The sequence below is a fragment of the Sorex araneus genome, chromosome 1, assembly GCF_027595985.1.
Source record: "Sorex araneus isolate mSorAra2 chromosome 1, mSorAra2.pri, whole genome shotgun sequence".
Taxonomy (NCBI): domain Eukaryota; kingdom Metazoa; phylum Chordata; class Mammalia; order Eulipotyphla; family Soricidae; genus Sorex; species Sorex araneus.
In genome coordinates this window covers 125,920,924-125,932,019 of record NC_073302.1, presented here as the reverse complement: position 1 = coordinate 125,932,019, position 11,096 = coordinate 125,920,924, and the positions used below count along the sequence as shown (strand labels likewise).

The 11,096-nt window shown below is 43.7% G+C and overlaps 1 protein-coding gene across 2 annotated transcripts in view; it reads left to right on the top strand.

The window, feature by feature from the left end:
• Positions 1-251: 251 nt before the first annotated feature.
• Positions 252-11,096, top strand: part of RICTOR (RPTOR independent companion of MTOR complex 2) — a 127,534-nt gene continuing 116,689 nt past the window's right edge. For both annotated transcript variants that reach the window (XM_055132094.1, XM_055132093.1), the window contains exons 1-2: positions 252-377; positions 556-603. In XM_055132094.1, coding sequence (XP_054988069.1) covers positions 329-377; positions 556-603 — 97 coding nt within the window. In that variant the 5' untranslated portion in view covers positions 252-328. The remainder of the gene's footprint in view (positions 378-555; positions 604-11,096) is intronic.

Here is an 11,096-nt window from a genome sequence, read left to right as displayed (position 1 = left end):
CTCCTGGGAAATGCCCCCTCCCGCCGCACGAGCTCTGGAGGGTGGCCCGGTCGCCTAGGACGAGGCGCGCGCGCGCGTGTGTGTGTGCGTGTGTGCGCGGCTCCCGGGGTGGAGGACTCGAGTTTGGAGGAGACACTTCCCGCGGGCCGGGGGCAGAGCCGGCGACACCCCGCTGCCAGCCGCCCGCCGCGCCGGAGGGGCGGGGGCGGGGGAGGTGGGGTGGGGGGGAGAGTAGATGCCGCGGGGGGCGGGCGCGGCGCGCGGGGAGGGGAAGGGGTTCTCGCGCGATTGGGCGAGGTTTCCGGTGTTGTGACTGAAACCCGTCAATATGGCGGCGATCGGCCGCGGCCGGTCGCTGAAGAACCTCCGAACTCGAGGTAAGCCCGCTGGCCGCCCTCGCCCTCCCGCCGCTCGGCGGCCGCTCCCCCTTCAGCGCTCGGCTTCCCCCGGCCCTGGGCGGGGGCAGCGAGCCGGGGCGCGGGCCGGAGTCGGGGCTGCCGCCGCTGGCCTGGCGAGCGAATCCTAACTGGGGCTGTGTGTCTGTGTTTCGCGCAGGGCGGAATGACAGCGGCGAGGAGAACGTCCCGCTGGATCTGACCCGAGGTAACGCGGGGCGCCGCGGGGCGCCGGCGAGGGCGCGCGGCGGGTGGGGGGGGCGGAGGCGCCGGGGGGGGGGCGGAGGCGCCGGGGGCTGGAGGCTGGAGGCTGGAGGGCCGGGGGGTGGGGGGGCTTTCTCGGGGCGGCGTGCGGGAGAGGCTGGAGCCCGAGCCCCGCCTGCCGGCCCGCGGGAGCCGGACCCGGGGCCACCTCCCTGTGCCCATCCCCCCTCCCCCGGGGCCGCGGGCCTCGCCTCCAGCCCTCCCTGCGCCGGGCCTCCGGGGGCTGCGGGTGCCCTGCCGGAACGCGGGCGGCACTCGGCGGGGCCGGCGATCCCCGCCCCGCGACGGCGTGGCCCCGCGCCGCCGGGGCCGGGGGGCGGCCGCCAGGGCGAGAGGGAGAGGCTTGTCGCCGGGGCCGCCGGAGGATGTCTGAGGGCTGGGCGACCACATCCTGCCCGCCCCGAGGCCCGGGACCCCGAGCCGGACCCGCTCGGCTCGCCGCTCCGTCTCGCGCTCGGATCCTCCTCACTCTCCCCTTTTCCCCCCGCCCCAAACTTCCCCCCAGGTCGGGGGGGGGGTGCCCCCTCAGCGCCTTGCTAAAGTCGGGGAGGGAGCCCTCGGCTGACGGTCGAGTCTCCGCTCGGACCCCGCCGCCCGGCCGCGACTCGGCCCGCACCGCCCCCTCCCCCGCCCTGGCGGCAGGTTCATTGTTTACCTCCCGCAGCGGCGGGGGGTTTGTTTACACCTCGGGGACGGGGTGAGGAGCCGCCGGGAGGGGCTTCCGAGCGGGCTCGGGCCGCCGAGATGCGCTTAGCTCCCCGAGTTTCCGCGGGGCGCTGGGGCAGAAAAGATCGAGCGGTTGTTAGACGGGGGTTGTGTGTGTGTGTGTGTGTGTGTGCGCGCGCGCGTGTGTTTTCTCCTCTCCTCCCTCCCACCCCCCACTCCCTTCTCCGCGGGTAAACAGGATCCGCTCGACCGATTCCTAAGAAGTCGTCTAAGCTCAGTGGGTTGTAGCTTTCGAGCGTGCATGGGCTCCCCAGTGCAGAATCAGTTTTCTTTTCTTTTTTTTTTTTTGAGCGCTGCCAAAACGCGTTTGGAAGTTGGAAAAAAAAAAAAAAGCAAAAAAGTCGTAAACATTCCGTGTGCACGTTAAAAACAAATCTGCCTAGGTGGGACGGGAAGGCTTGCCCGGCATCTTCTCTTGCACAGTGGCTCCCATTGTTGCGACTCTTCTTTGTGGTGGAAGCCCAGTGCATTCTCTAATTGGTTTTATTTTCGTATCCTGCTGTAAGGCGGCCTTTGTAGAAAGAGAAGGTTCGTTTTTATTTGGTTTCGTTTTATTTCACAAGAGCACTTTTTTTTTTTTTGTAACAGCGTTTTATACTGAAAGTTGAGGGACTTAGTTTTGGGTGAACCTGGGCAGATAAGTTCTAAAATACATAACCTACAGCTGCTTAATGGACAGGGCAGCTAATTAGATCAGTTTCACTGAACTGCAGACCCCCCCCTTCCGCCCCCAGCTTCTTAGGTTTGACTGTTACTGTAGAAAGAGACACGAATATTTGATGTTGCGCTTGGAAATGTCAATATATAGCACACACCAGAAATCTTATAAAATATGTATGTGGAAGGGGCCAGAGAGATAGTACGAAGGGTGGCTCACACACATACCTTGGCGCACTGTGGACCGGGGTTCAATCCCCAGCACCTCTTAATGCACCCTGAGCACTGCCAGAAGTGATCCCTACACATAGTCAACAGTAATCCCTGAGCTCCACAGCCTGTAGCCGCAAAACTGGAAGAAAAAAACAGTATATGGTAAAAGTTTTTCCAGTAAATTTTCTAACAAGGGAACATCTCGATGGGTCAACTTTAGCATTTCAGTTATATGACATACCGCTTATTAGTGATTTAATTTCTGTATGAGCATCTGGGCGGTTTAGATGAAGTAAAATGCGTTCATTAGATCTTGTGCAGTAAAAGCCCGATTCTATGTAATACCGGAAACAAGTTGTAATTAAGTATTGAGTTTACTGATTGATATACAGATGTATAAATTGCTGTATAACAGTCATTTCTCTGCTTGCTATTTGGTTGTAAAGAGCTTATATACAAATGTGATTTATTACCTTTTAATTACTAAGTTTTACAAGTACACAAACAATTGTGTTTTCTATTTAAAATGCTATATTCGCTGAGCATTTCGTAAATTCATATGTTCCTAGGCATTTCTTGGGTTAATACTGAAAATGTATAACTACATTTTGTAGTATTAAGTATTTCTGCTTTCCCTGTTTAATTTGGAATTCACAACCAGTTGAAACTGATCGCAAAAGCTATAAACCAAGAGTGGGAGATCAGTGGGATGTTCTTGAATTCTCTAGGTTTTTCCCAAAAATTCTAATTGTTGAGACAGTAGTTCTACTTTGTTTAAGGGTAGTTCTACTTTGTTTAACCTTTGAGGAGCTACCTGTGCTTCATTATTTTTCCCATCAGTGTATGGGGGTTCCGGATTCTTCACATCTGCACACATTCTCTACATCTGTCTGCTGCTTTTTGTATTTTTGATAAAGATGGTCCTGATGATTGTGGGGGAAAAAAGTTTAGAATTAAAAAAAAAAAACAAGTTTCATTATATATTCATTATATGGTGATGCTGTTGAAGAAACTGCTGTTCTGAGAAACACATCATTGCTAAAAGGTTTGTGCATCTGAAGAAAATTTCATGAGAAATTTAACTTGTAATAATTTGAGATCTGTTGATGGGGGGTTGCTTGGAAAGGGCAGATGTTTGCGGTTTGAGTAACATTAAGCTTTAGGTAAGACTTGAATAACAGATACATATATTTAGAGGTAAGGCAGTGTTTGCACTTACTCTAATTATTTCTGTGTAGCTTTTAAGACATTTGTTGCATAACTCATGAATACAGGTCACTGTCACTGTAATTCCTAAAGGAGCCATCAATATATAGGGGATAAGAGAGCACTGTCAAGCCAGTTAGTTATGTATTTTAATCTCAGCTGTGATCCTTAATGGGTGATTTGGAGCTAGTTATTTGACCTTGCTTAACTCTTAGTTTCTTCATCTCAAAAAGAAGAGATAAACTTCAAAGGTTATTAAGATGTGGGAAGTAAATAAACTAGTGCTTAATTAGTACTCAGTACAGGATCTGATACTTGGTGAGTGATGTTAACTGTCAGTTGTCTTACTACACTGAGGAATCAAAATTCATATTACATTAGAATAGCTCAACTTATTATTTTAATATTTAATATTGAATATTATAGACTGTTAAGAAATTCTGATGTTGAAATTTCAGTTATTTGGAGACACACTATGGACTATAGCCTATCTAAGTACTCTATCAAAAGTAGAGTATTAAATGTAACAGCTGTAAAATGTAATCTCTGAGATTGCCAATATATTAACTGTAATCAGAGAACAATATGTACGTGAGATTAAATGTGTGTGAGATAAAATGTTCTATTTTAAGGACCCTTAGACATTTTCTCCTTGATGTACATAGTCTTGCAAGTTTCATGAAGCTAAGCAGCCTTAAGTTTCTTTATCTTTGTACAGGTTTTACTGTTTTTGTTTGGGGGCCATAGCTGGTGGAGCCTCAGGGGCTACTCCTGGCTCTGCTTAGGGATCTGCCCTGACAGGTGCTTTGGGTACCATATGCTGTGTTGGTTGCATACAAGGCAAATGCCTTAACCCTTGTACTCTCACTAAGATCACTCAGCGCTGGTTGTAATGTCATGGTTCATAAGTAGTGTGCCTGACTTAAAAATTGTTGATAGGTTTTGAACTAATTTAGAAACTTTGTTGTACTAGAGTTCAACCGTAAACTTTTTTTTTTTGCTTTTTTTGGGTCACACCCAGCGATGCACGGGGTTACTCCTGGCTTTGCGTTCAGGAATCACCCCTGGCGTTGCTCAGGGGACCATATGGGATTCTGGGAATCGAACCAGGGTCTGCTGCGTGCAAGGCAAACGCCCTACCCGCTGTGCTATCACTCCAGCCCCTCAACCGTAAACTTATTGGTGGTAATGTTTTCAGTTTTAGGCAATTATTATACTTAATTTGTGAAAGCCCCTGATAATTTGCTATTGATAACACTAAATCACCTGTATCACCTGTCGTCCTGTTGATCATCGATTTGCTCGAGTGGGCACCAGTAACGTCTCCAGCCTTCCCTGTCACGTGCTTTTATCAGTGTCTCCTTGTCCTTCCCAATGCTGCCCTATTGGGGGCTCTTTCAGGGTTAGGGGAATGAGGCCCATTATTGTTACTGTTTTTGGCATATCGAATACGCCACGGGTAGCTTGCCAGACTCTGCCATCCGCATGGCAGGATACCCTCTGAAGCTTGCCGGGCTCTCTGAGAGCGACGGAGGCTTTAGGGGCAGCCTCCAATCGCCCTTACAGGTGCTCACAGTTTACCAAATGCAAGCTTTTTGTTAGACTGGCATGTTGTAACAATCTGCCCGCTGACAAACATGCATCTCTGGGCTGCGCTTGTTGGTTGCCACCCCCCAACCCCCATGATGAGCCAGCGAACCATTGAGGGGGAACACTAAATAGTCACACTTATTTTTGCATAGCAGAATCTATTTTGAAGCCTAGATACTTTTTGTAGCCACTTACACTACAAGGATAGTGAAGTATTGGATACATTTTTACCATTCCTGTGTTGCATCTCTTTTTATTCAGAATAACTTTATGAAAGGACAGAGTATTCCTGTGTAAGCCCTTCTAGTATAATTTGTGGGTCCAAGTGAATTTCCACTTGTTCAGTCCAAACAATTTACTTATATATTTCATTATATGTAACATATATAATATAGTTGATTATGTATAATTTATATTAAAACTGATTTTTTTATCTTACCCTTTTTCTTAGCCCACTAATAATAAAAGATTAACTGTTCTAGCTGCTGTTTAATATTTAGAAAGGCAGGAAGGTTGTTTTTTGGCTTGGGGACACACACCCCAAAGTGTTCAGGGCTTATTCCTTGCTCTGTCCTTTGACGTCATGCTTGGAGGATCATATGTGGTGCTGGGCATTTGAACCCGGGTCAACCACATGAGATGCCAGTGCCTTCCTATCTTCATTTCTGCAGCTCTGAGGAAGAGGTTGTTTGAATGATACAGGTTTAAACACCAAACCTGTGTTCCGTTTTTTGTTTGTTTTCAAGTTGGAAGCGATTGCTCTTGTTCTTGTCATCTAATCACTTCACACACACACACACACACACACACACACACACACACAGATACTTACACATAGGGCTGAATGCTCATATTCAAGGCACTGGAGAGATGAAAGTTAGGAAGCTATTACTCCCTTTTTAGGAGTTTACTGGAACGAGCAAAAATAATATTTCACAGTATAGAACAGCTAATTAAGTCATCAGGTGACAAGGAACAAAAGTGGCCTAGAGGAGAGAGAGATAGTGGTGGGTACGGATCAGAGGTTCATAGAGGGTTTGACTATTCAGTAAAAATAGTGGTGAACATAGTGGAAGTAAACAGTAAATATGAGCTTGCAAAAAAATATACCACACCTTGAAAATGGGAAAGAGCTTCATAGGAAGCCACTGTTTTGATATAATTTATGAAATACGGCAGAGGGTGTTTCAGAAATAAAGTTGAATTACATTGGAGAAATCGACTAAATTGTTTCCTCAGATCCTAGGATGCTTTGGAATCCTATCCTATGCATAGAACTTTCATTTCTTTTATCAAGATGGTAGATGGGCTGGAGAGGGTAGAGATTAAGGCGCTTGCCTTGCATGGGGCTGTGATAGTGGTTTAAATACTGACACCTCCTAAGTTCCCTTGAGTACTGTGGTTCTGACCATTGAGCCAGGCCGGGCCCCTGAGCACAATAACCAGGTTTGTGTTATTGTGCAAATCACTTCTGTGATTTATCTCATCCTTTCATCTTTATTTCTCACTTATCTTCATGTTGTTTTCCCTCAGAGAACACAGCATTCATTTCTAGGGCTAACATGGAATTTCATGCTCCTGTAGTTTCTTTAAGATTATTGATCTAAAATCATTGGTCTAAAATCTGTTCTTCATACTTCCTTTCTTCCAATTATCATACTCCTCTCATGTTTAGCAAATATTTGCTATATCTATATGTGAACCACATATTAGACTAGGATTAGAATGACAGTAGGAGATATAAAATGATTGCCAAAACTACTTATCCGCAGATTCTACAGACAGAATCATTTATCCTCACTCCACAGCTTTCTTAACTTATATAGTCCTATAGATGTAGTTCTCCCTCTGTACTGGAAATAGTGTGTGTGTGTGTGTGTGTGTGTGTGTGTGTGTGTGTGTGTGTGTGTGTGTGTGTGTGTGTGTGTGTGTGTGTGTGTGTGTGTGTGTGTGTGTGTGTGTGTGTGTGTGTGTGTGTGTGTAGTGCTCAGGCTTACTCCTGGCTTAGTACCCTGGGATGCCTGGTAGTGAAAATTGGTGTGTGTGTGTGTGTGTGTGTTTGTGCAGTGCTCAGGCTTACTCCTGGTTTAGTACCCAGGGATGCCTGGTAGTTCTCAGGGGATTATATGGAGTATCTGGGATCCAGCCCAGGTGGGCTGCCTGCAAAACAAGTACCTTTCCCACTGTACAATATCTCTGGCCTGTGAAATTTATTTCTTAAATCATTTAAAAAATAACCTCGTGCAAAATCATAGTCTTTTTCTGTTCTATTGGTACTATGTTAAAATATTGCTTGTCAGAAAAATATATTTAAGTGTCAACTTAAATATATTTTTTAAGTGTCAACTCTGAGAATCTCTGAGGATCTCAACTGTTGTACAGTTGAGGGTTTTGTTTTTGAAATTCTAAGAGACTAAAATCTCTTAGGCAAGTAACTGCATCAAGGTCACAGGGTTAGTGACTAACTCAGATCAAGCTCTTGTAAGCTATTACACTACTGCTATTTTTTGCAACTTCAGTCACTTTGGTAAAATATTTTTCTGGCTCTTTTCCTATCTCTCATTACTGCTTTTTTCTTTCTTTCTTTTTTTTTTTTAAACTGGATGGTTTTTCCAGCTCTTTAAGCAAGTGAGCCCTCTGATGATGTCCTTATTTTCTTTTTTCTTCCTTTTGTAATAGTGCTACCTCCCAAAGAATACTTTTCATTTATTACTTCAGAAATCTGTGAATTGTGGTGACCAGGAGTATATCATTTTTATTCAGATATTCTTTTAAGCTTGCAAAACAAATTAGCATATGTGTCTAGTAATCATTTTAAATATGTGACTTGCAAAACTTTGTGCTCCAAAGAACACCCAACTAAAAATTTTTATTATTTAAAAAAAATTCTTGTGGCCACACCGAGCATTCCTCAGGGCGCATGTGATGGTTAGTAGTAAACCCAGGACCTGGGTGCAAAGGATGTGCTCTGCCACTTGAACCACATTTCTGGTCCAGGATACTCATTTTTACTTTGGTACCACTGTCATCCTGTTATGTGCTTCTCTGTTCAAATTACCACATTCCTCCGATGTAATTTTTGAAATAAATGTCCAATGCAATCTTTCCTATCATTCCCATTGTCATTATCTAGCTTATATCCTAATTATATCTAATTATATTATAATTATAAAATCTTTTTTCTCTTTTTTTCCACTTCTGTTTGCCAGTTTTCTTTCCTTGAAATACAGATCTGATCTTGTCATTTCCTTAAAAACAAAAACAACAACAAAAAAAAACTCAACCTCAGAGTCAACTTTCAGACTCATTTTCACTACAGAATAAATTCCAGACTCATTGAAGGCCTTTTGTGGTTTTGCTTTCTTCTACACTATCTTAACTATAGTATTCTAAATATATCTGACAACACAGAGTTCACTTATTTAGCACCTCCCTTTCCACATGACTGTTCTCCATCCCCTCTCCCCTGTCTCCTCCACCAATTGTATTTTGCCTTGGTGAAAATTGCTGCTTTAGTCAAAGTTGACTGTTAACTCTTATGTGGCATGCAATTTTTGTGTATTTTTTTTTGCTTTTTGGGTCACACCCAGCGATGCACAGGGGTCACTTCTGGCTCATGCACTCAGGAATTACCCCTGGCGGTGCTCAGGGGACCATATGGGATGCTGGGATTCAAACCCGGGTCTGCTGTGAGCTATAAGTTTTGTGTATTTTTTATAGGCTTGTTCCTCTGCTTAGAATTTTGTTTTCCCCTTCTGTATTGAAATTCTAGTATTTCTGTGTGGTTGGGGGATTTGGGCCACACCTGGCTGCGCTCAGGGCTTACACCTATCTCTGCTCAGAAATCCTGGTAGGCCTTGGGGAACTGTACATAGTGCTGGAGATCACACCTAGATTGACAGTATGCAAGGGGTGAGAGTTAATAAATTGTGTTTGTCTCTAGCCTCTACTTTTCTGCAATCTCTCTTCCTCTTTTTTCTTTCTAGGGGGAGGGGACTTCCACAAGTGCTCAGGGGGTCCTGGGACCTTTTGTGTAAGTCTTGGCCTGGCTGTGTGTGACAGATGATCGGCCAGTATTGGGGCTGGTAATGTGGCTGTGGTGTGCTTGAGGCCCAGTGGTACTAATGACTGCCAGTGCCACCCCAGCAGTGCTCAAGTGACCATGAGGTGCTGGGGATCTTTGCATGCCAAGCATGCACTCCAGCTCTTTGAGATATTTCTCTGATCTCTTTACTTCTAAATAGTATTTACAATAGTACCATTGCCCAATTTAAGATTTTGTCCAGTTTTTCTGTCTCATTAGATATTAATTTACTTCTCTGTTATCATAAAATTGTAACTCTAATTTTTATGGAATGAAAGAGTGGAAAAAGATAGGGGGAAAAGTAGTATAAAATTGAAAGTAGAAGTAAGAGCATTTTAAATCTGCAGTCCTGAGGAACCAGGAAAGTGATGGTCATCAAATGGAGAAATCATTCAGGGAGGAATGATGATGATTAGACTTTGCACTCTGAATTCTGGCTGATTGACTCTCAAGAGGTGTGATGTTAGCAGCAAGTGCTGGAATGGAAATTTTAGTAGTTCTGATTTGTGATGTGATTGTTCTCTGCAAAGGGTTTTGAGAGAAAAAATATGTAAATGGAGAAAGATGAAGATTTGAGTGTTAAGAGGATTATCTGTTTAAAGGATAAGTCATAAGGCAAGAATCAATAAGAAGAAAGGGACTAGTAGAAGTGAAAATTAGATTATGATCTGAATTCAAGAGGAGAGTTTTGGTTTGAAGGGATTAAAGAAAATATAACATCAAAGGTGAGTTCTGGAAAACTTCTCTTTAATCTGAGGATAATCATGGTATGTTATTTGTAACAATTTCACTTTTCTTCTATCTGTGTAGTTTTCAGGTAGCACTGTGTTTCTGGGATATCTAAAAGTTAAAGAGAAAGCATTTATGATCTTGTTAAATCACTGAAGTAGTTCCATAAACAGTAATGAATACCTGTAGGAGTAATTGTATTTCATAGCACTTGAAATGTAAATTATAGTCAACTCTCAATTTCCTTTTACATGATAATCTACAGTGACTTGGTGCCTCCTCCCCCCAGGTCTCAGGCTACTGAAATAGGGCTCTGAAAAGCACAGTGGGGTGAGTGAATGGTTTGCATGCCTGTGTATCTGTATCTCTATCACCAAGTAAAATACAGTCCACTCTCACTTATCTGTACTTTTAAAAGGTGAATAATGGGGTGGAAGGTGACGAAATACATAACATGAATAAATTTATATGTGACTTTGGAAGATTTTTATATTCTTTTTATTTCTGCTTTCCCACTCCTCCCATCCTCAAAAGATTTCTGTATCTTTTCTTTTACTTGAATTTGTTAGCATAATTTTTTTTGTCCTAATCAGATCCTATAAGAATAACATAAGGAAGTAAACAGGATAAATATTTATTAGACCATTCACATTTGAATAATTGAGAGTTGACTGTTAATGCTTTTTGGATCATCTTGTTTTGTATTTTATGTGCTTTTTAGTGTGGTCAGGTTAATGTTAAATAACTAGTTAAAACTTACATCTTTATGAAATAGTTATGAAATTATACAGATACCCAACTAAGTTGAAAATAATTATGTAAACATTGCTAAATGCAACAATATTATTGTTAATATTAAGTCATAGGGTTGAAAGAGAACCTAAACCTAAGAACATTCTTAAAATTTCTTCTTAGAGGGACTTGATTCCTGGAATGCATTGTTGTCCCTCAAGCACTGCCCCCTGATTCCTGAGTGCTGAGTGAGGAGCCAGGAAACCCCTCAGCATCACTGGGTGTGGCCCAAAGACCAAAAAAAAAAAGATTTTTTTTTCAGAGTTGTCTGCCAGATTTCACAAACTGAGCAGTGTGTCTGACAGTATTGAAATTTATTTAAAATACAATAAAATTGGGAAAGTGTAGAGGCATTAAATGTCTCCAGGAGTCATTTCAAGGAGTCAATAGAGCTTAGAAAGAAATTTGGAAAATAGCTTTTTAACCTTACGTACCTGGAT